We start from the raw sequence: 27,762 nt of genomic DNA, 5'->3' as shown, positions 1-27,762 counted from the left end.
GGCTTGGAGGAATTTTGGCCCATTCCTCTGTACGGAACAACTTCAACTCTGGGATGTTGGTGGGTTTCCTTACATGAACTGCTCCCTTCAGGTCCTTCCACAACATTTCGATTGGATTAAGGTCAGGACTTTGACTTGGCCATTCCAAAACATTAACTTTATTCTTCTTTAATCATTCTTTGGTAGAATGACTTGTGTGCTTAGAGCCGTTGTCTTGCCGCATAACCCACATTCTCTTGAGATTCAGTTCATGGACAGATGTCCTGACATTTTCCTTAAGAATTCGCAGGTATAATTCAGAATTCATTGTTCCGTCAATGATGGCAAGCTGTCCTGGCCCAGATGCAGCAAAACAGGCCCAAACCATGATGCTACCACCACGTTTCACAGATGGCATAAGGTTCTTATGCTGGAATGCAGTGTTTTCCTTTCTCCAAACATAACGCTTCTCATTTAAACCAAAAAGGTCTATTTTCGTCTCATCCGTCCACAAAACATTTTTCCAATAGCCTTCTGGCTTGTCAATGTGATCTTTAGGAAACTACAGGTGGGCAGCAATGTTCTTTTTGAAGAGCAGTGGCTTTCTCCTTGCAACCATGCCATGCACACCATTGTTGGTCATTGTTCTCCTGATGGTGCACTGCAAAAAACAATGAACTTAAATACAAGAAATAAACACTGAATTTGAGGGGGAAAGTACTTAATACTAGTGAAATTATCTGTCCACGCAGCAAGATAATTTTACTTGACAAGAAATCTTAAAATAAGTTGGTTCCAGTCTAGAAATAAGTAGGTTCGGATAGTGTTCAAAGGCTTGAAATAAGAAGAAAGTGCTAGTTTTTAGATCAAATTACTTAAGACCAGACTTGCTACAGCGCAGTAATAAGTGAAATACACTGAATATTAGCAAAAATGTTTTTTATTTATTTCTAATTTTTCCCCTTTTCTCCCAATTTAGTGGCAAATCGCTGTCTATTCTAGTTCAAACACCCACCCTCGTACTGTATAGGTTCGCCAACTGCCAATTATTGCTGCTTCATTGAATCCGGCCATAGTCGGATCTGATGAGACCGAGGCGCGAACCCCGGTCCCCAGTGGACAACTGCATTGACACAAAGCCGACGCTTAGACCGCTACACCACCGCGTCAGGGGAGGGTGCCCCAGACACAGCCAACGCTAAACCATACACGTCAGAGCAGCTGGATGCTGTCAAAAAAAATCAAGAGCTGTAAAGATTACTACCAAATTTTCGGAGTTGAAAAATATGCAAATGAAGCAATTAATTCTTAACTCATTTTTTTGCATTCTTAATTTTAGCACATTGAAAAAGGAACAAGAAATCAAATCACTAATTTAAGTGGAAACCCCAGTATATAGTCCACAACAACAGTTTGTTATGAAAGGCTGCCACCCTTTAGTCATTCATCTGTCCATCCATTATCCAAACCGCTTATCCTGCTCAGGGTCATGGGGATGCTGGAGCCTATCCCAGCAGTCATTGGACACCAGGTGGGGAGACTCCCTGGACAGGCTGCCAGTCCATCACAGGGCCAACATACACACACGTTCACGCCTTGGGATAATTTAGTACACGAGTGTTTTGAACCGTGAAGACCGTATCGAACGATTCAGAATTCGATCCAGTATCGTCCCACCTCTAAATACAACATATGCATAAAGTGTATGTTTAACAGTGCAATATGTATAGTTTGTTTAGTATGTTTTTCATGCGTATTTCTGCCTGTGATTGTGTATTAGTGATATATTTTTTGTCCCATATGTTAATTACAACATCAGCATGAAGTATGTTTAATATCTCAATGTGTATAGTCTGTTTTCCATGTATATGCATGTCTGCACTATGACAAAAATTGCTTCCAAAGTGCTAATATACGCAAATGCAAAACACTGGTTTAATAGATTTGTAATAGTATGTTTTAGTACCGTGTTTCAGATCACATATATTGCCATGTTCAAATGTTCTACTTTTTTTTACTATTATTTAGCTTCCGCTGGCATCTTTCTGGATCTTCTTTATAAACTCTTGCACTTTGGTTGGGGTTTTGAAAGTGTAGGTTTGTTCTTTGTGTTACCAAAGCTCTCGCTGGGTGAATCACTCCATATCAGATCCCTACATTGTGCATTCCTGGCGGACCAGGTTGAATTGTTTCCTCAGTTGGTGTGTTCGTGCAGCTAGGTCCAAGTTAAACCTTACTTGCTGGTCATTGTACTGAATGTCTTTTTTTTTTTTGGCCTGTGTAGCAACATGACTGCCAGCTTGCCCTTGTAATTGAGGAACTTCATTACTAGTGTTCTTGGTGGTGCCTTGGTGTCCCTCATCAGTCCGATTCGGTGCACCCTTTTTAAAACAACTGACCTCCAGTGCGCGCTGGAGGTTGCGTTCTGATGAAGCCAACAAACCACATCATCTGTGAAAAGCAGAGATGCAATTCTGAGGTTCCCAAAACGGACACACTCCTCACTTTGGCAAGATCTGATAATGGAGCTAACTTTGTGAGTTCAAATTGGGAGTTGAAAGGGGCCCTGCATGAAGTCAATCAAGGCAAAATCCAGAAATCACTCCTGCAAGAAGGTAAAAAGTGGACTTTCTATTCTCATGAAGCATATCATGGAGGTGTTTTGGAGTGCCTCATACAGCGGTCAAAAGAACACTGTTCAGTGATGAAGCAGCAAATGCTGGATGATGAGACCCTGCAAACAGCTCTGTGTGAAGTAGAGGCTATCTTAAACAACCGTCCTATCACATCATTGAGTGACGACCCAAATGATCTCGAAGCACTAACACGCAAACACCTCATCCATCTTAAAGTGAAACCAGTACTACCACCTGGTCTATTCAAGAAGGAGGATTTGTATGTCCACAGAAGATGGAGGCATTGCAATACATTGCAGATTTGTTTTGGAAAATGTGCATCAAGGAATATCTCACTATGATGCAGGAATGTTAAAAATGGCACAAATCACAGAAGTTTTGCCATAGGAGACCTTGTTTTGTAATGGATGATACATCAACCAGGAGCTCATGGGATGCATCATAGAAACACTGGGCGATTCCCAAAGGATTTGTCTACTGTGTTCGTCTCAAGGCACAAACATCTGTATTGGAACGACCAATCACCAAGCTGTGTCTTCTGTTTGAAGCAGTGTTGAAGCCTTTACAAAGGTTTCACATACAGGTAGTCCCCGAGTTAGGAACTCCCATACTTAAGAACTTCTGTAAAGCCTATTGTTTTAAAAAATGGAGTTAGACACAATGGTTAGTACTAACGAACGGACGGACTACTTTGCGCGACACCCAAAACACTGCAAATTTTAGACAGTTCATCAGCCCAAGGGAGAACAACGCCACACCATCATCACCATTTCAAGTTGTGTTGCGTAAACATTGTCATGTGCGTTGTGTTTTCACTTAAATTTTTCATGTGTTTATCCTCGTAATCATGGCTTAAAAGCGTAAATCTGATGCAAGTGATGGTGATGCATTGGGAAAAAAGGAAAACGATCACGACTGAAATGAAAGTGGAAATAATAAAGCGTTCAGAGAAAAGTGAAATGCTCTTATCGTTTTTTCACTTAACCAGCGAGGCGGGGAAAGGAAGACCCACAATGTAAGCAGTGTGAGCACAAGGAAGACCCACAATGTGGTCGTCGAAGTTGCTGGCCCCCCATGTTGCGCACACTAGGCGCAACATTGATGGTGCGCTTGCATCCTTCATCTGTCTAGTTGACAGTGACATGCTGGCTCACATCGTGGCATGGCATTGTAGCTGAGGCACATCTGGGACCTGACAGTGGCTGAACTAAAAGCTTTTCTTGTCATACTTTTCATCCAGGGCGCACTGTCTAAAGGCATGGAGTTGTCCAAGCTGTGGTCTGAAAAATGGGGCATCCCGTTTTTCAGGGAAAACATGTCCAGTAACCGCTTCAAGGAGATCATGCAGTTCCTGTGATTTGACAAAAAGGGAGACCCGGCATGTACGTCTGCAGGATGACAAGTTCGCCCTGATATCAGCCACCTGGAACAGGTTTGTTCCAGGTTTAAAGTAAAACAGGTGTAAACTGGTTTTGCTCTTAGGTGCTCGTTTTGAGAGAAGATGCACTTATGACCTCTGATGACTAGTAGTTCTCCTGATTTCCTACGTTAAATGCACTTATTGTAAATCGCTTTAGATAAAAGCATCGGCTAAATTACTAATGTAATGTTTGTGGAGAACTGCATAGCCTGCTACAAACCTTGTGCCGACATCACAATAGATGAGCAGCTGTTTCCCACCAAGGCCCAGTGTAAATTCCAGCAGTACATGGGCAGTAAGCCAGACAAATTTGGCATCAAATTCTGGCTTGCTGCAGATGTACGCAGCAAGTACATGTTAAACGGGGCTCCTTATCTGGGTAGAGATGAGACGCCGCAAAGAGGTCTGCTCTTAGGAGAGAATGTGGTGTTGTCTCTGGTGGCTCCCTGCCTGGAGAAGGGTAGGAACATCACTACAGACAATTTCTTCATGTCTCTTGAGGCTGGCCAGCATCTTACAGAAAAAGAAGACCAGCCTCGTTGGCACCCAGGGGAAAAGGAAGCGTGAGATGCCCCCCTCCGCAAAAGGGAAGGCAGAGCGGTTCAGCACCAAGGTGCTGAAATGTGGTGACGTCACACTCTTCATCTACCAGGGGAGGCCAAATAAGAATATGTGTGTATTGAGCTGCGTGCACACAGCTGTTGGCATCACAGATGGGCCGAAGTCAAAGTCTTGTCACGTACTACAATAACACCCAAGTATGGCGTGGACATCTTGCATCAGATGGTACACATGTACTCGGTGAAAAGTGGTACGTGCAGATGGCCAGTACCAGTGTTCTACAACATCTTGGCCCTGGCTGGGATCAATGTCCACATCCTCTACAAGGAGTGCACTGATGCCAACATAACCCAGAGGAACTTCCTGCTTCTGCTGGGAGAGGAATTCGAGAGCAGAGTTTATGAAGGGGAAGTTTGCCCAAGGTCCCAGTCAGCAGCTGAAGATCACAGCACCGCAGCAGACATCAACACGGAGGCAGTGCCAGGTTTGGAGAGGCTGCAACAAGAAAATCTGGGACTGTTTCAATGGTTATTTTCAGTTCTTTTTTTGTTATTTTTCTTAGATTAGCAATATGTGTTTTCTGTTTTGTTTTTAAGGTTTGCCTTTTTTCATTGTTTTTTAAAAGGTCTGGAGTTCATTCCCAGTATTTACATTTGCATTTGATAGCTGTTCATCGGAACTCTCAACATCAAGTCCATAGAGGTGTCAATACAAGTGATGGAGGCCATCATTAGGCTGAAAAAGCAAAGGAACTATCAGATGGATAGTAAACACTTCAGGAGTGGCCAAATCAATATTTTGTTACATTCTTAAAAAGAAAGAATGCACTGGCAAGCTCAGCAACACCAAAAGGCTTGGAAGACCACGGAGCACATCTACAGTGGATGATCACAGAATTCTTTTCCTAGTGAAGACAAACGCATTCACAACATCTAGTGAAGTCAAAAACACTCTTGAGAGGTAGGGGTATCATTGTCCAAGTCTACAATCAAGAGACGCCTGCATGAAAATAAATACAGGGGGTTTATGACAAGGTGAAAACCACTGGCGTCACTTAAGAACAGGAAGGCCAGATTAGACTGTGTTTAAAAACATCTAAAAACCTACCCAGTTCTGGAACAAGGTTCTTCGGACAGAAGAAGCATTGATTAACTTGTACCAGAAGGATGGAAAGAGGAAAAGTGTAGAGAACAAAAGGAACAGCTCATGATTCTCAGCACACCATATCATCTGTCAGACATGGTGGAAGTAGTGTTATGGAATGGGCATGTATGGTTGCCAATGGAACTTGGTCAGTGGTGTTTATTGATGATGTGACTACTGACAGAAGTAGCAGGACAGATTGTGATCTTTATAAGACTATACCATTTGCTCAGATTTAGCCAAATGTCACAAAACCGAGAGGACGGCGCTTCACACTGCAGATGGATAATGACACAAAACAAGCTGAGAAAGCAACCCAAGAGTCTCTCAAGGCAGAAAAGTGGAATATTCATCAGTGAACAAGTCAGTCACCTGACCTCAACCCAATTGAGAAGTTTTTTCACTTGCTGGAGATCAAACTAATGGCCAAAAGACCCACAAACAACCAGCAGCTGAAGGCAGCTGCTGTTAAGTCTTGGCAGAGCATTTCAAAGGAGGAAACTCAGAATTTGAAGGTGTCGATAGGTTCCAGACTTCAGACAGTCATTGACTGCAAAGGATTTTCCTCCAAACATTAAATATAATTGTTATAATCATAGTGATGTTTGTTTGTCCAATTATTTTTGAGCCTCTGAAAATGGGATGACCCTGTATATCCATGGCTGTAATTCCTGAACAGTTAATGCCATATTTTTATCCAGCCCCTTAAATTAAAGCTGAAAGTCTACTCTTCAATCACATCTCAAATACTTCATGCCAAATCCACTGTGGTGTTGTACAGGGGCAAAATTACAAATATTGTGTAACTGTCCAAATACTTATGGACCTAACTGTATATAAAAGAGTGAAAAGTGTGTGACAAGATGTCCTGGTCTCCCCTATTATAGTTGTTAAAATGTTAATTTTGGTGTCAAGTCATTTCCCAGCAGACATACTAACATATGCAATGCATTAATATCTCAACTGGGTATTTATCTTGACAGAATATAGAGTTTAAAAACTGACCATCATTTTGACCGCCCATGGTTGTATTAGGTAAGAGTGCAATCCCGGTCATTCTGCTGTTGATGGCAGTGAACGCTACAGTCTATATATTAAGACAAACATTTGACTAATCAAGGTTTTTTTTTTACCTATATACACATTCTCTCAGTTATAAATACTGTACTGTAGTTACATTTATCATTATTACTACATTATATTTATGATTTTTTTTCTTTTTAGGTAAATTATATACTATATACGAATATGACTATTGGACTAATTAATGCTAGATGTGAACTTTACATAGCTGTTCCCCCTTACATAAATTCAACAGACTCAAAAATGGAACTGACACCACCTATCTCCCACTTACAATGCCGTGCTTTCATCTCTACCCAGGAGACTCAAGAAGCCTAGCCTCCAAGAACAACAGTCGGTCACTAACGGCTCCAACGACTCATGACCACTGAATGGAGCACTAACGAAGTCGAAACTAATACCCCCAACGACCGTCGCTGCTTAACATCGGATCACAAAGTGCTATGCACATCAATAGCTCTGATAACGACGGGCGTGGCGAAACATCGGAACACAAAAGAGCCACGCATATCAATACTTCTGATAACGACGGGCGTTGCTAAACATCGGAACACAAAGAGCCATGTACATCAATAGCTCTGATAACGACTCCAAAGAGGATAAATATCTTGAGTTTCATCACCAGCCATGATTTTGTTTATTATACCTTCAGGTTACATATTTTTTCGTAGACTTGGTGCGCAGGCCATGGACTGCCCAACCTTTTACTATTTGTGCACAGGTAATGTAGGCGAGTTTTTCAGTAAAATGTTGGGAACTGAAGCTGTGGTTGAGATAGTCTTTAGACCTCGTTGGGTGCTTTTTTTATGGCATGAATGAATTTTTTCGCTTTATGGAGCAATCACCGAAAGTTGAATCAGTTCATCTGGACACAGCATTTGTTGAAACGTTTCATCGTTATCTGAAACGTTTCTCTCAATAAACGTGTCCAGGTGAGCTGATTAAACTTTCTGTGATTTCCTTACCTGGATTTTTGAGCATGCATAAAGACAGTTTAGAGCAATGTTTGGTACATTTTTGAGTGTGTTAAAGAAATGAATGTGATTTTTGAAGTGACGAAGTTCTTGAAAGTGAGTTGGAAACGACCACTTAATGTCCGTTTTTAATATCAAAAAGCCAACACAGTGAAGTGTAAGGTTACAGTGGGACTGATCTGATTTTTAAACTGCACTTATTTGTTTTGCCCAAACAGTAGAACCAAGTGTTGCAGAGAGTATGAACAGTCAACTTCCATGGAGGATGAAGTCCAAACGGAGGATACAGAGGAGGTAGGATGTAGAGATGTAACGGTATGAAAATTTGATATCACGATTATAGTGACCAAAATTATCACGGTTATCAGTATTATCGCGGTATTGTTAAAATGTGCTGAAAATGTTCAAAAAGTACTGATACACACAGGGAAATCATTTCACCAAGTTTTATTTTGAAAACCACAAATAAAATTAGCAGCACTGTGCACTTTTTGTTTGCATAAACATTAAAATAATAAAAATAAATAAAATAATAACATTCCTTATGTAAACATATGGAAAAAAACATACAAATGTGCATTAAAGATGTCACCATGTGGCCATGAGAGGTAACTGCACTTTTGCACATTGCAAATAAGAAAACGGCAACCAAAAAGACATTTCTTCACATTTTAACAAGCTTTGGATATAATCTGCATTAGGAATGCTGTTTTGGTAAAGATAAGAATATGAAACAGTTTTATTTAGCTCAGTGCTCATGTTGAACATTAGGGCTACTGTCACTTTAAGAAGATCGCAAATTTCTGTGTATGTGAACCAGGAAGTGTCTAGATTTGTGAGTGTTGAGTTGGTGGTGATTTTGGAGACTGAAGCTATACAGTTTTCTTACCGTAGCCGTAGTAATAACGTGGCAGTAATAGCCAGCCTAAGTTATAATTTAGGGAATTATTATTTGATTACTCCTGTATGAAGATTTCGCTGTGGAACCGGAATACATTTTCGTTTTGTTATCTTTTTACACCGGAGTCCTGTGGAGGTTTTTTCCTTGCTTTTCCTTAAAAACGTACTACGCACGAGTAGCAAACTTTAGCCAGTGGGACGGACCGTCGGCCCTCACAAAGAGTAATGTTTGGTAACATGAAAGCTCAAGTTTACATTATTGACAAGCTATTAGCAAGTTAGACCTGCAAACCATGACATTTTCCCCCATTCCGAAGTCCCCACATCAGGCATTCAGCTAAAAGTTAACTTATCTTGCATTCGCTGTAAAGTTGTGGATGGTGGTCACGGAGATGACTCATAAGATTAGAAGTGTTGCCCCCTTTCGCAGCGATTTTCTTTCTGCATGTTCTGCAGACAGGGTAACCATCTTCGATCAGTTTTCCCTCGGCACTCTTATGCTACGTTCAGACCAAAGGCGGCGAGAATTTTTTGGGCGGCGCAAATGCATGCAAAGTCAATGGGAGGAGGCGAATGGGCGGAATAATTCGCGGCGAAATTACGGGCGGCGTGAATTCGGCGAATCGAGCGACAAACGCACCTTCGCGGGAGTTCAAAAATGTCCAACTCAGGCGAAGATTTCGCCAGGCGATAGCCAATCACCTTCAAGTAGGGATAGACCCCGCCTTCATGTTGGGAAAGAATACACGCCCCCTATCCAGAGTTCCGGTGAAATTCGCCAAGCTGGGCACGTCTCCAGTTTATGCTATGAACCCAAACCGAACGCTGACGCCGGTTTCGGCGGCGCAAGTTGATATAAAGCAAAGCCGCTGCAACTGATCTCTGTCGCTCATCCATGATGATCACAAGTAAACAAAAACTGCTCGTGTGTGGTATTTGTTGTGTGCGGTCTAGCAAACTTGCTAGCAGCGTTGGTGTAACTAGACTGCTTGTTGTGACATCAACACAGCGAATTCGCGTTCTGTTCGAACACACCTGGCGGAGCTGGCGGCCAAACTCTGGCGAACAAAGTGGCGCCAACTCTCTCGCCGCCTTTGGTCTGAACGTAGTATTACAAAAACCAAAATACGACCACACTTCAGACTTAGTCCTCTTAGTAGGCGAAAAAATCTCCTGAGCGCCGTCACTGCCTGTGCCTTCCATGTTTCATTGAGGCAAAACAAAGCCACGTTGTATGCTGCGCCTGCGCGCCTGCGTCTGAGAGACTATGCTGGACAGTATTTACCGTGAGTTTTTCAAAGCGCAGTAATCAAACATGGTTTTAACGATAATTATAATTTGGAATGGTAATACTACCGTTGGGAATTTTACCGCAGTTAATCATTAAACCGGTAACCGTTAAATCCCTAGTAGGATGTCATCATTAGTGTTATTGGTAAATTAGTCAGGTAAAACTATGCATGTTGCACATGTGACCGTATGTAAGACGAGGATACAGGCAAATACGTGAGACAAATTTAAAAAAAGGGGGGGGGTCTATTCTGGCAGAAATTACTTAAAAACTATATATGTTGAGTGTGGCGGTTGTTTATGAATGTCTAGAATGAAGCAGTAAGATCTGCGCACTTAAGTTGCTCCCAAAAACTAATTTATTGGCAATGTTTCCAATAAATTAGTTTATGGGAGCAATTTAGTATACAGACCTTACTCCATTCTAATTTGGTAATTTTTGTCTTGCACCTTGATATTTTCTGGATGTGCGCATACTTGGTTCCTCTTGTGTTTATTCCTGTGTCTATTTTCTAGTCTGCAGGTGTAGACATTATGGAGAGTGCAATAGATGAGGCCCTGGCACAGGCTGCAGAGAATCTTGCCCAGCTAGAGCACATCCAACAGGTGCTCTATACATACTGTATATTTGTTCATGCACAAACACACCAATGCACACACACGTTACATGGCCAAAAGCATATGGACATCCCTTCTAATGAGTGGATTTCATTGTTTCAGCCACACCCACTACTGACAGGTGCATAAAATCAAGCATAAAACCATGCAGTCTCCATAGACAAACATTGGCAGTAGAATGGGTTGTGTTGAAGAGCTGTGTGACTTTCAGTGCGGCACCTTGATATTTTCTGGATGTGCATATACTTGGTTTCTCTTGTGTTTATTCAATTTCTGTCTATTTTCTAGTCTGCAGACGTAGACAATATGGAGAGTGGAGTTGATGAGGACCAGGCTGCAAAGAATCTTGCCCAGCTAGAGCACATCCAACAGGTGCTCTATACATACTGTACATTTGTTCATGCACAAACACGCGAACACCCATTACTGACACGTGTGTAAAATCAAGCATAAAGCCATGTAGTCTCCATAGATAAACATTGCTAGTAGAGTGGCTTGTGCTGAAGAGCTGTGTGACTTTCAATGTGGCACCTTGATATTTTCTGGATGTGCGGCATACTTGGTTCCGCTTGTGTTTATTTATGTCTATCTATTTTCTAGTCTGCAGACGTAGACAGTATGGAGAGTGCAGTAGATGAGGCCCTTGCACAGGCTGCAGAGAATCTTGCCCAGCTAGAGCACATCCAACAGGTGCTCTATACATACTGTACATTTGTTCATGCACAAACAGGCAAACACCCATTCTGACAGGTGCATAAAATCAAGCATAAAGCCACGCAGTTTCCATAGACAAACATTGGCAGTAGAATGAGTTGTGCTAAAGAGCTCTGTGGCTTTCAGTGCGGCACCTTGATGTTATCTGGATGTGCGCATACTTGGTTTTTCTTGTGTTTATTCATGTCTGTCTATTTTGTAGTCTGCAGACGTAGACAATATGGAGAGTGGAGTTGATGAGGCCCAGGCTGCAGAGAATCTTGCCCAGCTAGAGCACATCCAACAGGTGCTCTATACATACTGTACATTTGTTCATGCACAAACACGCAAATACACACACGCACACGCACGCTACATTGCCAAAAGCATATGGACATCCCTTCTAATGAGTGGATTTCACTTTTTCAGCCACACCTATTACTGACAGGTGCATAAAATCAAGCATAAAGCCATGCAGTCTCCATAGACAAACATTGGCAGTAGAATGGGTTGTGCTGAAGAGCTGTGTGACTTTCAATGTGGCACCTTGATATTTTCTGGATGTGCACATACTTGGTTTCTCATGTGTTTATTCATCTCTGTCTATTTTGTAGTCTGCAGACGTAGACAATATGGAGAGTGGAGTTGATGAGGACCAGGCTGCAAAGAATCTTGCCCAACTAGAGCACATCCAACAGGTGCTCTATACATACTGTACATTTGTTCATGCACAAACACACACGCACGCTACATTGCCAAAAGCATATGGACATCCCTTCTAATGAGTGGATTTCACTTTTTCAGCCACACCCATCACTGACAGGTGCATAAAATCAAGCATAAAGCCATGTAGTCTCCATAGACAAACATTGGTAGTAGAATGGGTTGTGCTGAAGAGCTCTGTGACTTTCAATGCGGCACCTTGATATTATCTGGATGTGCGCATACTTGGTTCCGCTCGTGTTTATTTATGTCTGTCTATTTGCTAGTCTGCAGACGTAGACAGTATGGAGAGTGCAGTAGATGAGGCCCTGGCACAGGCTGCAGGGAATCTTGCCCAGCTAGAGCACGTCCAACAGGTGCTCTATACATACTGTGCATTTGTTCATGCACAAACACCCAACACCCATTACTGACACATGCATAAAATCAAGCATAAAGCCCGCCAGTTTCCATAGACAAACATTGGTAGTAGAATGGGTTGTGCTGAAGAGCTCTGTGACTTTCAATGCGGCACCTTGATATTAACTGGATGTGCGCATACTTGGTTTCTCTTGTGTTTATTCATGTCTGTCTATTTTGTAGTCTGCAGGTGTAGACATTATGGAGAGTGCAATAGATGAGGCCCTGGCACAGGCTGCAGAGAATCTTGCCCAGCTAGAGCACATCCAACAGGTGCTCTATACATACTGTACATTTGTTCATGCACAATCACGCAAACATCCATTACTGACACGTGCGTAAAATCAAGCATAAAGCCACGCAGTCTCCATAGACAAACATTGGTAGTAGAATGGGTTGTGCTGAAGAGCTCTGTGACTTTCAATGCAGCACCTTGATATTATCTGGATGTGCGCATACTTGGTTTCTCTTGTGGTTATTCATGTCTGTCTATTTTGTAGTCTCCAGACGTAGACAATATGGAGAGTGGAGTTGATGAGGCCCAGGCTGCAGAGAATCTTGCCCAGCTAGAGCACATCCAACAGGTGCTCTATACATACTGTACATTTGTTCATGCGCACACACACACACGCACGCTACATGGCCAAAAGTATATGGACATCCCTTCTAATGAGTGGATTTCACTGTTTCAGCGACACCCATTACTAACACGTGCATAAAATCAAGCATAAAGCCATGTAGTCTCCATAGACAAACATTGCCAGTAGAATGGGTTGTGCTGAAGATCTGTGTGACTTTCAACGTGGCACCTTGATATTTTCTGGATGTGCGCATACTTGGTTCCGCTTGTGTTTATTCATGTCTGTCTATTTTCTAGTCTGCAGACGTAGACGTTATGGAGAGTGCAGTTGATGAGGCCCTGGCTCAGGCTGCAGAGAATCTTGCCCAGCTAGAACACATCCAACAGGTGCGCTATACATCAGAATCAGAAATACTTTATTCATCCCCGAGGGGAAGTTGGGTCCTATTAGAGACACTCATGCGCTAGTAAAGAAAAACTAACAAGATAACAAGAAATAGAAATAAGAAAAATAGAAGATAAAATAAGAAATAGAAATATTTAAACAAATATGCACCATGCTCCAGTGTATAACATCCTATCTATACTGTATTAGTGCATTATGAAACAATAGGCACATACTGTACATTTGTTCATTCACAAGCACTCAATGCACAGACACACATGCTATATGGCCAAAAGTATATGGATGTCCCTTCGAATGAGTGGATTTCACTGTTTCAGCCACACCCATTACTTTCACAGGCGTAAAATCAAGCATAACGCCATAAAACAAGCATAAAGCCATGCAGTCTCCATAGACAAACATTGGCAGTAGAATGGGTTGTGCTGAAGAGCTCTGTGACTTTTAAGTGTGGCATTGTCATAGGATGCCACCTTTTCCAACAAGTCAGTTCATCAAATTTCTGCCTTGCTTGCCTTGCTTTTCTCTTTCAAACATTCATCTCTGTGTCTCACTACAGGGAAATGTTCTCTGCATCATCCTCACAAGCTTCTATTTCATTACTCCAGCCAGTGTTGGCTGGCAGTCGTAACGCTTGCGTTTGGGACAGAACAACCTGCTTCCCCTTTAAAGAGGGAAAGGCGTCACTTGTCATTGGAAAAACCACTTCTCGCTTTACTCAGAAAGCTGAGATTCTCTGACTGCCAACCTGTGTGTCCATCTTGACAGCCCACCAGTGCAAGCTAATCTCTTGGTCACCAGGTGCTGCTACCTACTGTGTTGGTCAGTCAAACAACCTGTTTTCTTTACCATAGAGAATAGGCTCTGAGAGTGTGTGTTAGCTGCCTCTATGCAACTAACATGCAACTATTTTGGCTAACCATGTTAATATTCACAGCATAGTAAGGTACCAAGCTATGCAAACACCAATGGGAACCTCCATACTAGCTAGGTCAGTTTAGCTCACCATAGCCACCCAACCATCAATGAAAGTCTCTTTGCTGTACAGATCTTCGACAGTTTTCATTCCCTTGTCAAACCAGGTTTGGAAGGTGAGATCAATACATGATGGGTTAAACAAGTGGTTACGACTTATTGGGGAATGACAGAATGGTTTGTTAAGACCACAGTGCCTCCTGAATTGCATCCAAATCTTTATAGTGTGCGTAACAGTGGGCATAGAGCTTACAACAGAGACAAGAGGTAAGCCTGAACATACTAAAGAAATAAAGAGACTGCTGGGAAGAGGACATCTCCATTTGCGCCCAAAGAGGAGTGTTCTCTAGGTTGGGCCAGTAGAGAAGCTTCTGAAGATTACATGCCCAGTAGTAATGAAAACTTGGAAAGGCCACCCAACCCTACAACTTTGGCCATTGGACATACGCTTACTTAATGCACCATAGTTTGTTTCCCCATAGAAAGAAGGATATAGCCTGGTCTAATTTTGTGAAGAAGCAAAAATTCCCACAAACACACTCTAAAATCTTGTGGAAAGCGTTGGGGGACTCCGTATTTATGCCTATGCCTATGGATTTAGAATGGGATGTCATAAAAGCTCCTGTAGGTGTAATCACGGGTGCAAACTTGTTACCTTACGGCAAAATTCGCCATTTTTAAATGAAAATAGGTCATTTATGTGACTCATATAGATCCGGGGAGGTTTTTTTGAAGGGGGGGGGTCTGTGAGCTGGCATTGATAGTTATAGGCCTATATTGAAAGCGAGTGGCCAGCTGCATTTCTGTTGTGCAGATGACGTTTTTTCCTCTTTTTTATTTTTTATTTTACTTTATCCAACAACCAACCAACGGCATCAACAAGTAGCCTACCAGCTAGCCTACCAGCTAATCGGAGGCAGAGTAAAGCGGATCATCACTTCTACATCACTTCTGATTTTAGATACGTTTGTCAGGCGCGCGCTGTTTGCTGTCAAGCTCAGTCGGCTAACTTCACTTACACTAAGCTGTCATCGAGATCCTGTCCTTCTACACAGAAAGACGCAATTCCCTTCACACAGGTGAAACAGTTTACGCATTCAGTTTACAGAGGACACAAGTATGCTCAGTGGGACACCAACATAAGGAGGAGATAGATATATATAATGGTAAGTGAACTGTTATGTGGGTTTCTTGTTGCTTTGTTATTTAACGTTTAATGTTAGTGGAACTACCACCATCAGCGGTCACTCTGAGGCAACAGCGTCACGAATTTGTACTAAAAACGTAACTATAGTAAAACCAGACAACATTTGATATAACAATGTACCTCAATTTGTAGCTCAAATTGTCCTCGAATCAATTCTGGTTTTCAAATCCAACAGTGTGATTTCGTTTTTTAGCGGGGTTGCTAATATTGACGATAGCACTGCAAATCCCATTCAGAGAGGTAGGCTACTACCGTTAGTGGTCAGCAGCTTCAGGCTTACTAAATTTGCAAATAAAAGGCTCAAAATTTGGATTCAGACTGTCTTTGGTATGTACTTGTGGGAGAGTCGTTTAGTTTTTCGTTGCTGTTTAGAATTTCAGTTGGGGGTGAAAAAAGGTTTAAATATGTGTGACTGCTAATGGTAGTAGTATACCTCTCGAGGTCACCGTTAATGTTGGTGTTGACGCTACCTTAAGTGATTGACTATTCCCTTATTCCTAAGTAACGTTAAAGCACATTGAGTTGCAGTTGTGTATATGTGCTGTACAATTAGCTTGCCTCGTCTATAACTTTAGCATCAAATTTGACCAGTCCAGGTAGCCTAACTTTATTGCTCACCCAGTTCAATTTGTTTTCAGAATGACAATGAGAGATGTTGAGGAGAGAGATGCCCTTACTATGGCTCAGCTTGAGGCAAGAGTCGGGTGCATGTGGAGCTGGCCCTGGATGAAGCTCGACTGCAAAAGTGAGGTCAATGGGAAGGAATGTGTTCCCAATGTCCCGGTTCTTTAAAAAGATTGACAAGCCAGGCCGTGCCAGATGCAGTCTCTGCTGCAAGGAAATAAATTATGGGGCCAAGGGCTCCCATGCCCTTTCGGCTCACTGTAAAATTGATAAGCACAGTCAAAAGGTCATGGCTATCATGACCACACGTAGTGTTATGGAAGGGACAACACAGGGACCATCACAGCAGGGCACAGCAGAGCAAGGCCCATCACAGATGGGAAAAGGGTGAAGGTGCCTGTCGCCCTTTTTGAAAGGGTTGCAAATTCTGAGGTGAGTGTTAGCCAGTATGTGCTAGTTGTTATCTATATTGATATAGGCTAGATCATTAAAGTCCCTCAACTTCAATAAGCAGAATAGGAAGTCCCCCAAGGATGCCCCGTAGTACAGTGAATCACAGTATTGATTTGTTTAATGCTGTCAAGTTTATTTATCATGATGTGCTTTGTAGGTGGTGGAGAGGGGGGGGGGAGAGAGAGAGAAAAAAAACTCAAGATTTTTGTGTTTTTCCAGGCAATGGTTCTTGGAACTATTGCGGAGCATTCCCTCCCCCTGTCTGCAGCTCCAGTAATTGTGGAGCTCGCCAAGACACTGGCACGGGATAAGCCTCCCGGACATCCAGTGCTGAGCAAAGCAGGAAGACTGCAGTGGAGGAGGACAGGGCAGCCAAAATGAGGCACATTTCTTCTCAAAAGAGGAAAAAGGCTCTGGAAGTACTGGTGCAGGCAAAGAAGAAAATAATGTGCTTTTCTTGGGTGGGGTGGACAGGAGGAGAGGTATTATTTATTTTATTTTTTAATGTAATTTTTTAATTGAATCTCTGCCAACAAAAAGTGTTTGGTTCAATCTTGGCTTTTAGATTCATATTCCTGTTTCATTCATGTTCTCTTGCATTCATATTTACTGCAGCTCCTTAGGTCGGCAGGTTATAAAATAAATGTCATAAAATAAATGTGTGGCAAATAAAGAACTCTTAATGTTACTGGAGGGCTGTCCATAGTATCTCTTTATAAAATAAATGTCCCAATCATTTATATTCACTCATTGGATTGCTGTGTATTCTCTTCAGTTGTGGTTTCTCTCTCTCTCGGACACAGCTCTGCACTGTTTTAAGTTCCCCAACTTTGTCCCCCTTACATTACTTTTGTAGCAGTAAGGTGAATGCTAGGGTGAATTTTTTTCCCCTATATCCTCATGCTAAAATCGACTCTACAGCCATTTTAAAATTGATATTTACTTTTTTGGGGGGAGGGGGCACGCCCCCAGACCCCCCCCCCAATAGGGTCCATGTTCTTGTCACCTTTTTCACCCCTGATGAGTTTGCACTCCTGGTAATGGCCAGGTGTCCCAGTAGTTTTTCCATATAGTGTATACTGTGGTGACCCACATATATATAACGAGAGACATTCACCTAAGAGGACGGTGTACCTTTAAGGGAAGAGGCGAGGGGTCAGATAATGCACTTCCGGTTCATGGTTCAGTGTCGTTGTCGAATGTATGACATGCTAAGTTGGAGCTAGTAAACTACCTCGACTACGTCTACTCTCACGTCTCCTGTCTCGTTGTTTTCTAACTCCACATTGGTGACCCCGACGTGATCGAACTACTAATACGAGTATGTCTGACAACGAAGACGCCGGGAATAATGCTGCTGCGGTACCCGCTCCCGACGCCGGTGCGAACAGCATGGCTATTGCTAACGCTAGCATTTACGCCGCTACTGTGAAGCTACCCGACGTTTGGCAGCATAATCCACGGCCGTGGTTTCAACGTGTGGAAGCCCAGTTCCAGCTGAGAGGGATAACGCAGGATGCAACGCAGTACTTCCACGTAGTGGCGGCGTTAGACGCGTCGACAACGGCGCGAGCAATGACACTGTTGGAAGCTCCGCCAGCTGCTGGCAAGTACGATGCTATAAAGACATTCCTCCTGAAACTATTTGAACTGTCGGAGCTGGAGAAGGCAGACCGTTTACTGTCCCTGAATGGCCTCGGCGACGGCAAACCGTGTGAGTTAATGGAAAAAATGCTGTCTGTGCTGGGATCGGCTGATCCGGCCTTTCTTTTCACACACATTTTTCTGAGGCAGCTCCCCGCACCCGTACGCACAGCACTGGCCAGTTCTCCTCTCGCCGCCTCCCAAGGACTACCGTTCTCTGGCTGCTGAAGCAGACAGGGTTTTCCTGGCCAACCGGCAACAGTTTGTGCATGCCCTGCTACCCCACAAGACCGCCCCACCATCACCTGTGTACGACTATATGGACACCGCGGCTGCGGTGACAGCCCGCCGCCAACCTGACGACGGGCTCTGTTATTACCATGCCAGGTTTGGGGCAAAAGCAAAACAGTGTCGCAAACCCTGCAGTTACAGGGTTCAGGGAAACGCCAAGGCCGGCGCTTGTTAACGGCTATGGGTGCCGGCCGTGACTGCAAGCTGTTGTTCATCAGAGACTCCTTGTCGGGCCGGCGGCTGCTGGTTGACTCTGGCGCTCAACGCAGCATACTACCAGCACAAGCTGTGGACATGATGACCGACAGTCACGGCCGACAGATGGACGCTGCCAATGGCACGTCCATTCGGACGTACGGTATCAGACATGTGGACGTGTGTTTTGGCGGCCGACGTTTCGGCTGGGACTTTGTGATGGCTGCTGTATCCACCCCGCTCCTAGGTGCGGATTTCCTCTGTGCTTTCAACCTACTGGTGGATGTTAAAAACTGTCACGTGATTGATGCCGCCTCTTTTGCGTCATACCCCTGCACGCTTGGGGGGGCTGGAGCGCTGTGCCTCGCTAACACACTCTCCACCGGGGATCCATACCAACGCCTGCTCGCAAATTTCCCCGAGCTCACCACACCCACCTTCTCCTCGGCAGTGGCCAAGCACAGCGTGGAACATCATATCCCCACAGTGGGCCCCCCGGTTTACGCCCAGGCCCGACGCCTCGACTCAGCCAAGCTCGCAATAGCCAGGGAGGAGTTTTCGACTATGGAGCGCCTCGGCATTGTCCGCCGTTCTGACAGCCCGTGGGCTTCCCCTCTTCACATGGTTACTAAGGCCGACGGGGGTTGGCGCCCGTGCGGGGACTACCGTCGCCTAAACAATGCCACAACCCCCGACCGGTACCCCATACCGCACATACAAGATTTCTCTACCCACCTGGCGGGCGCTGCCATCTATTTCAAAATCGACTTTGTGCGGGGGTATCACCAAGTGCCGGTCCACCCACTGGATGTCCCAAAAACGGCTGTCATCACACCCTTTGGGCTCTTTGAGTTCTTACGTATGCCTTTCGGCCTTAAAGGGGCGGCGCAGACGTTTCAGCGCCTTATGGATTCTGTGCTCCGCGACATGCCATTTTTGTTTGTGTACTTAGACGACATCCTCGTGGCCAGCGCGTCGGCGGAGGAACACATGACGCACCTCAGACAGCTGTTCGACAGGCTCAGCGAACACGGCCTCATCATCAACCCAGCTAAGTGTCAGTTCGGGGAGTCGTCCATCACCTTCCTCGGGCACCACATCACTCCACAGGGGTCCGTTCCCCTCCCTGCCAGGGTTGAGGCTGTCACCATGTTCCCCCGCCCCCGCACTGTACAGTCGCTGCAGGAATTCCTGGGCACGGTGAACTTTTATAACCGTTTCCTGCCCCATGCCGCCCACATCATGCGTCCCCTGTATGAGGCCCTGCGGGGTAAGAAGTCTAAGGACGAGCTGGACTGGTCTTCGGGGATGGACGAGGCTTTTGTGGCCGCCAAGACTGCGCTGGCCAACGCTGCGCTGCTAGCTCACCTGTCGCCTGCCGCCCCCATAGCCCTTACAACGGATGCCTCCGACTACGCCGTGGGGGCCGTGTGTGAGCAGTGGGTGGGGGGGGGCTGGCAGCCGTTGGCGTTCTTCAGTAAACAACTCCGTGAGAGCGAGCGCAAATACAGTACCTTTGATAGGGAACTACTGGGTCTCTTCCTCCCAACCAGACACTTTAGGTTCCTATTGGAGGGCCGACAGTTCACCGCTTTCATGGACCACAAACCGCTGACGTTCTGTATGGCCAAAACCTCAGAACCGTGGTCTGGGCGTCGGCAGCGCCATCTCGCGGCGGTTTCGGAGTTTACCACGGACATACAACACGTGTCGGGCAAGGATAACTTCGTCGCCGACTGCCTTTCACGGGCGGTTGTTAACGCCGTTCACTTGGGACTCGACTACGCCGCTATGGCAGCGGACCAAGCCAAGGACGCGACCGTTCAAGACTACCGGTCGACCCCTACGGCGCTACGGCTGGAGGACGTGACGTTCGACGTGGCCAACACCACCCTCCTCTGTGACATCTCCACCAGTCAACTGCGCCCCCTGGTGCCTACTTCCTGGCGGCGCCGAGTTTTCGACACCGTCCGCGGCCTTTCCCACCCGGGAGTGAAGGCCTCGACCAAGCTGGTGAGAATCAAGTTCGTTTGGCCTGGGCTCCGTAAGGATGTTAGAGCCTGGGCCGGCTCGTGTGTGGCGTGCCAACGCGCCAAGGTGCACCGCCATACCAAGGCCCCTTTGGCGCTGTTTGTGGTTCCAGAGAGGCGGTTTGACCACGTCAATGTTGACCTGGTGGGTCCCCTGCCCCCCTCCCGTGGTTATACGTTCCTCCTCACTATTGTGGACAGGGCCACCAGGTGGCCAGAGGCTATTCCCTTGTCCTCCACGACGGCAGCAGAGGTAGCACGGGCGTTCATCGGCTGCTGGGTGGCCCGTTTCGGCACGCCTGGTGACATTACGAGCGACCGGGGCTCCCAGTTTACCTCGGAGCTCTGGACGGCGGTCGCTGAGCACCTGGGGGTGAAGGTCCACCGCACTACGGCGTACAACCCGCAGAGCAACGGACTTTGTGAGTGGTTCCATCGGGACATGAAAGCCGCTCTGCGGGCAAGCCTCACTGGCTGCGACTGGATGGACTGGCTCCCGTGGGTCATGCTCGGCCTGCGTTCGGCCCCGAAGGAAGACCTCCAGACCTCCTCCGCTGAGCTGGTGTATGGCCAGCCCCTGCAGGTTCCGGGGGAGTTTCTTCCGGATGCTACGGCTCCCTGGTCGGCCGCCTCTCACCTCAGTGCGTCCCGGAGCGCTGCCGATGCCTTCGCTCCCGTTCCGATGTCTCAACACTGCCTCCCCCGGTCCTACGTCCCCAAGGATCTGCCATCGGCGAGGTACGTCTTCATTAGGAACAACAGCCATCGGTCCCCGCTGCAGCCCCCGTACGACGGGCCCTTCCGCGTCCTGGAGGCGGGGGATAAGAACTTTGTGGTGGTCATGGGGGGCAGGCCGGAGCGGGTCGCTATAGACCGTCTCAAGCCCGCTCACTTGGACATTGGGGAGCCAATGCAATTGGCCCTACCCCCGCGGCGGGGGCGCCCTCCTAGGTCGGCCCCGGCACCTGCCTCTGTTCCTGCTTCGGCCCCGCCTATGGCCCGGGTTTCGGCCCCATCGGTTTCCCCTCCTGTGAAGCGCAGCCGTTATGGCCGCAGGGTCCACCCCCCGACTCGTCACCTGTTTTCCCCGTGACTTTGCACTATGTCATTGACTGTTCTGTTGTAGAGTCTATTTTTATGTTCATGACTTGCGCTTTTGCTGTTTTGCATTGTTTTGTGTAGGTGAATTCTGGGGGGGCCTGTGTGGTGACCCACATATATATAACGAGAGACATTCACCTAAGAGGACGGTGTACCTTTAAGGGAAGAGGCGAGGGGTCAGATAATGCACTTCCGCTTCCGGTTCACGGTTCAGTGTCGTTGTCGAATGTATGACATGCTACGTTGGAGCTAGTAAACTACCTCGACTACGTCTACTCTCACGTCTCCTGTCTCGTTGTTTTCTAACTCCACAATACTGTATATATAGGTACATTGGGCATGTATTTATTTTGGTTGGCATACGTGCAAGTATAACAATGTATGGGTACATCTTGGACTGTGGCCTCGTGGGGTGCAGGCGGTGTTTGAGGGCAGATTGACATGTTGATTTGGTGTATTTCCAATTGACCATTCTTTTTCCCCCCTTTTTTTCATGTTATGTATGTTTTTATGTATGTACAAGTATTTTGTACTTGTATCTTTACTTATTTAATTCACTCATTAGTATTATTATTGCTGTTGGGGTTGTTTTCGGTGTTAGCTATTAGAGAGAGGAAATGGTTATCGGTGTCTTTCTCTTTTCATTTTTTTTCTTCTTGTGTGCTTTTGTTAAGGTGCAGGGGTTGGAGAAAACAAAATATGAAAAATGGTGACCTGTAATCCCAGTATGTATTGTTTATTTGCATGTTTTTCACCAGTAAAAATATATATTAATGACGACAACTGTGTTAGCATATATCAATAGACAGGGCGGCCCGTGGTCCCATCCTTGGCACATGTTGGCTCAAAAACTATTTGGCGCAGGGTTTGTCTCCTGTCACTAACTTTTCCCACTGGCCAAAAAAACCCACTAACAGCTGCCTTTTTACATTGACCAAAGGCAGACATTAGCAGGTTTTTTGTGGGGGGTTTTGGCCAGTGGGAAAAGGGTATGAGAGCCACTTATTTTTCAGGTGTCTAGAATTTGGGGGAAGACCCAAAGGCAGATCACAATATGGGAATTGGGCTTTCTACCCTCAGGTTTTGGCACAGATTTGAGCTTGCTTGGTCAGGCCCAAGTTGACGGCTAGTCAAAGTCCTGACTTGAACTACATTGAGATGCCGTGGCAGGACATTAAACGAGCAATTCATGCTTGAAAGCCCTCCAATGTCACGGACTTACAGCAATTCTGCAATCACGTACTTAGAGCAATTCTGCAAAGAAGATTGGGCCAAATTTACTCCACAGTAATGTGTAAGAATGATCTCCAATTATAGAAAGTGTTTGGTTGCAATTGTTGCTGCTAAAGGGTTGCACAGCCAATTTAGTTCAAGGGGGCAGTTACTTTTTCACATGAAAGATATGGGTGTTGGATAACCTTTTTCCCTTCAATAAATGAAATTATCGCTTAAAAAAAGTTTTCTGTTTCTTTGTGTTCTCCTTGTCTAATACATTTTGTATAAGGATCTGAAACCATTCAGTGTGACAAATATGCAAAATTAGAGGGAATAAGGAAGGCGGCAAATACTTTTTCATGGCACTGTGCATCTCCTGATCACAAGTGGTTGTATATGCTCTCTCCAGTGAGGGCATGGGCATATTTATATAGACTGGACAAAAGCCCTTAGGAGGTCTGGCCAGTTAGTTATGTATAAGCCCCATACTGGCAAGCCCACTAGTAAACAATGCTTCTCCCGCGGTATTGTGGGAGCAGTTTCTTTGGCCTACACCAGCAAGGGGCTACAACAGCTCAGCCATGAAACAGTAGGTCACACAAGCCCACAGAATGGGACTGCAGAGTGCTAAAGTGTGCAGCATATAAAAATAGTTGCAACATTCACTACTGAGGGCTAAACTGCCTCTGGAAGCAACGTCACCACAAGAACTGTTGGACCGGGAGCTTAACGAAATGGGTTTCTATTGCCGAGCAGTCGCACACAAGCCTAAGATCACCATGCACAATGCCAAGCTTCAGCTGAAATGGTGTAAAGCACACCACGATTGGACTCTGGAGCACTGGAAATGCATTCTCTGGAAGGATGAATCATGCTTCACAATTTGGCAAGTTTGGCTGAATCTGGGTTTGGGGAATACCAGGAGAATACTACCTGGCCGAATGCACAGTGCCAACTGTGACTTTTGGTGGTGGAGGAGTAATGGTCTGGGGCTGTTTTTCATGGTTTGGGCTATGCCCCTTAGTTCCAGTGAAGGGAAGTCTTTAATGCCTCAGCATACAGTGACATTCTAGAGAATTGTGTGCTTCCAAATTTGTGGCAAAAGTTTGGGGAAGGCCCTTTCATGTTTCAGTATGACAGTGCCCCTGTACACAAGGCGAGGGCCATAAAGACCTGTTGGTGTGGAAGAACTTGACAGGGCTACACAGAGTCCTGACCTCAACCCATCCAACACTTTGGGATGAATTGGAAAGCTGACTGCGAGCCAGGCCTTCCTAACATCAGTGCCTGACTTCACTAATGGTCTTGTGGCTGAACGGTTAGCGAATCCTTGCAGCCATGTTCCAAAATCTAGTGGAGAGTCTTCCCAGAAGAGGGGAGGCTCTTTAAACAGCTAAGGGTTGACTAACTCCATATTACTGCCCATGGTTTTGTAATGAGATGGTAAACAAGTACATACACTATATGTACAAATGTATTGGGACACCTGGCCATTACACCTACAGGAGCTTTTATGACATCCCATTCTAAATCCATAGACATTAATATGGAGTTGGTCTCTCCCCCCTCCCCCCTTTGCAGCAATAACAGCTTCCACTCTTCTCGGAAAACTTTCCACAAGATTTTGGAGTGTGTCTGTGGGAATTTTTGCCCATTCATCCAAAAGAGCATTTGTGAGGTCAGGCACTGATGTCGGATGAGAAGACCTGGCTTGCAATCTCTGTTCTAGTTCATCCCAAAGGTGTTCGATGGGGTTGAAGTCAGGGCTGTGTGCGGGCCACTCAAGTTCTTCCACACCAAACTCACCCAACCATGTCTTAATGGACCTTGCTTTATGCACTGGGGCACAGTCATGCTGGGACAGAAACGTGCCCTTTCCAAACTTCCCACAAAGTTGGAAGCATAGAATTGTCCAAAATGTCTTTGTATGCTGAAGCATTAAGATTACCCTGAAAAACAACCCCATACCATTATCCCTCCTCCACCAAACTGTACAGTTGGCATAATGCAGTCAGGCAGGTAACGTTTTCCTGGCGTTCGCCAAACCCAGACTCGTCCATCAGACTGCCAGACAGAGAGGTGTGATTCATCACTCCACAGAACACCTTTCTACTGCTCCAGAGTCCAGTGGCAGCGTGCTTTACACCACCCCATCCGACACTTGGCATTGTGCTTGGTGATATAAGGCTTGCATGCAGCTGCTCGGCCAGGGAAACCCATTCCATGAAGCTCCTGGTGCACAGTTTTTGTGCTGATGTTAATGCCAGAGGAAGTTTGGAACTCAGCAGTTATTGAGTCAACGGAGCGTTGGTGACTGTGAAATATCTCGAAGGGAAGAAATTTCATGAAATGACTTATTGCAAAGGTATCTAGAAGGGAATACATTTCACGAAATGACTTGACAGTACCACGCTTATTCAAGCATGGTACTGTCATCCTGTGACAGCACCACGCTTGAATTCACTGAGCTCTTCAGAACGACCCATTCTTGCACAAATGTTTGTAAATGCAGACTGCATGGCTAGCTGCTTGATTTTATACACCTGTGGCAATGGGTCTGAATCAAACACCTGAATTCACTGATTAAGAGGTGTGTCCCAATACTTTTGTACATATAGTGTATGTGTTGTTCTGGTTTCCACATACTTTTGGCCATGTAGTGTGTATATATAAACCTTGCAGAACAAAGCTTGAAAAAACAAAGATCAAGGAGTCAAGTGATAGCTGTTTTGATGCTGTCCGTAGTAAAACCGTTTTGATTCTCACAACAGTTGGCAGTGAAAACGTCAGAGGGAAAGAAGTTGGAAGTTCAAAAGAGGCACAAGTTGTCTCCATGGTGCATTCTCCATTACAGGAAATCCTCAGCTATAATTGTGCTGCCCTATGAAACAAATATCAGTTTGTGAAGGATAAATGTTAAAAACAAGGAAACTGACAAAAAAACGTCACACTTAAAACATTTTATAATCTGACCATGTTTCCTAATGGCAGTTGGCATTTTGGTTGTTTTAATTCTAAATCTTCCATCTGTCCAGACTTTGCTGAAGGGTTTGGAGGCTCAAGTTAACAGAGAGAAGTCACGGCTGTTGATGGAGCTGAGCAGCGCTGTGGACAGGGCCACACAAATCCTTCATAAGAGGTATTAGAATGAAGCTGTATACTACTACTACTACTACTACTTTCGGCTGCTCCCATTAGGGGTTGCCACAGCAGATCATCTGTTTCCATCTCTTTTCTGTCCTCTGCATCTTCCTCTGTCACACCAGCCTCCTGCATGTCCTCCCTCACAACATTCATAAACCTCGTCTTTGGCCTTCCTCTTTTCCTCTTCCCTGGCAGCTCCATATTCAGCATCCTTCTCCCAGTATACGCAGTATCTCTCCTCCACACATGTCCAAACCATCTCAAATCTTGTCTCTCTTGCTTTGTCTCCAAACCGTCCAACCTGAGCTGTCCCTCCCTAATCCTGTCCTCCATCACTCGCAATGAAAATCTTAGCATCTTCAACTCTGCCACCTCCAGCTCCTCCTCCTGTCTTTTCGTCAGTGCCACTGTCTCCAAACCATAAAACATAGCTGGTCTCACTACTATCTTGTAAACCTTCCTTTTACTCTTTTTGGTACCCTTCTGTTGCAAATCACTCCTGACACTCTTCTCCACCCTGTTTGCACTCTCTTCTCAACCTGTCTTCCGCACTCCCCGTTAACAGTTGACCCCAAGTATTTAAACTCGAACACCTTCATCACTTCTACTCCTTGCATCTTCACCATTCTGTTGTCTTCCCTCATTCACGCATGTGTGTATTCCATCTCGCCCCTACTGACTTTCATTCCTCTTCTCTCCGGTGCATACCTCCACTTCTCCAAGCTCTCCTCAACCTGAACCCTACTCTCGCTACAGATCACAATGTCGTCCGCGAACATCTTAGTCCATGGAGAGTCGTGCCTGATCTCGTCCATCAACATTGCAAGCAAGAAAGGGCTCAGAGCCAATCCTTGATGTAATCCCACCTCCACCGTGAACCCATCTGTTATTCCAGCTGTACACCTCACCACTGTCACACTGCTATCATGCATATCCTGTTGCACTCCTACATACTTCTCTGCCCTCCCGACTTCCTCATACAATACTACACCTCCTCTCTCAGCACCCTGTCACATGCTATCTCTAAATCCACAAAGACACAATATAACACCTTCTGATCTTCTCTATACTTCTCCATCAACATTCTCAAAGCAAACATCGCATCTGTGGTGCTCTTTCATGGCATGAAACCATACTGCTGCTCACTAATTGTCACCTCTCCTCTTAAACTAGCTTCTGTTACTCTTTCCCATATCTTCATGCTGTGGCTGATCAACTTTATACCTCTGTAGTTGCTACAGTTCTGAAACCATTCAGTTCATGAAACCATTCTACTTGCTAATCATCACTTCTCTTAATCTAGCTTCTAATGCTCTTTCCCATATCTTCATGCTGATCAACTTTTTTTTTTTATTTGGAATCACATATTAACAGCATTTTGACATAATCATCTTCAGTTAGATCCTTTTATAAAGGGATCTCTCTTTTCTGAATCTCTGATCTACTCTTTACAGAGCAATTATAGAACATGGTGTGTTTTT

General features: G+C 45.2%; 1 protein-coding gene and 1 long non-coding RNA gene across 2 annotated transcripts in view; both read left to right on the top strand.

Moving 5' to 3' along the window:
- The window catches only part of rnf17 (ring finger protein 17), a 207,213-nt gene that overhangs the window by 18,057 nt on the left and 161,394 nt on the right, over positions 1–27,762 (top strand). The window contains exons 4-9 of the mRNA XM_056288888.1: positions 4,419–4,598; positions 4,749–5,080; positions 10,510–10,592; positions 10,893–10,976; positions 11,205–11,294; positions 26,173–26,276. Coding sequence (XP_056144863.1) covers positions 4,419–4,598; positions 4,749–5,080; positions 10,510–10,592; positions 10,893–10,976; positions 11,205–11,294; positions 26,173–26,276 — 873 coding nt within the window. The remainder of the gene's footprint in view (positions 1–4,418; positions 4,599–4,748; positions 5,081–10,509; positions 10,593–10,892; positions 10,977–11,204; positions 11,295–26,172; positions 26,277–27,762) is intronic.
- On the top strand, positions 12,676–13,345 carry LOC130121224 (uncharacterized). Its single transcript, XR_008811027.1, has 3 exons — positions 12,676–12,692; positions 12,920–13,003; positions 13,297–13,345. It is a non-coding gene; the product is annotated as an uncharacterized LOC130121224 (long non-coding RNA).

This window comes from Lampris incognitus, chromosome 11, assembly GCF_029633865.1.
Source record: "Lampris incognitus isolate fLamInc1 chromosome 11, fLamInc1.hap2, whole genome shotgun sequence".
Classification (NCBI taxonomy): domain Eukaryota; kingdom Metazoa; phylum Chordata; class Actinopteri; order Lampriformes; family Lampridae; genus Lampris; species Lampris incognitus.
The sequence above is the reverse complement of the archived record's forward strand: the minus strand, read 5'-3'. Positions and strand labels throughout refer to the sequence as shown.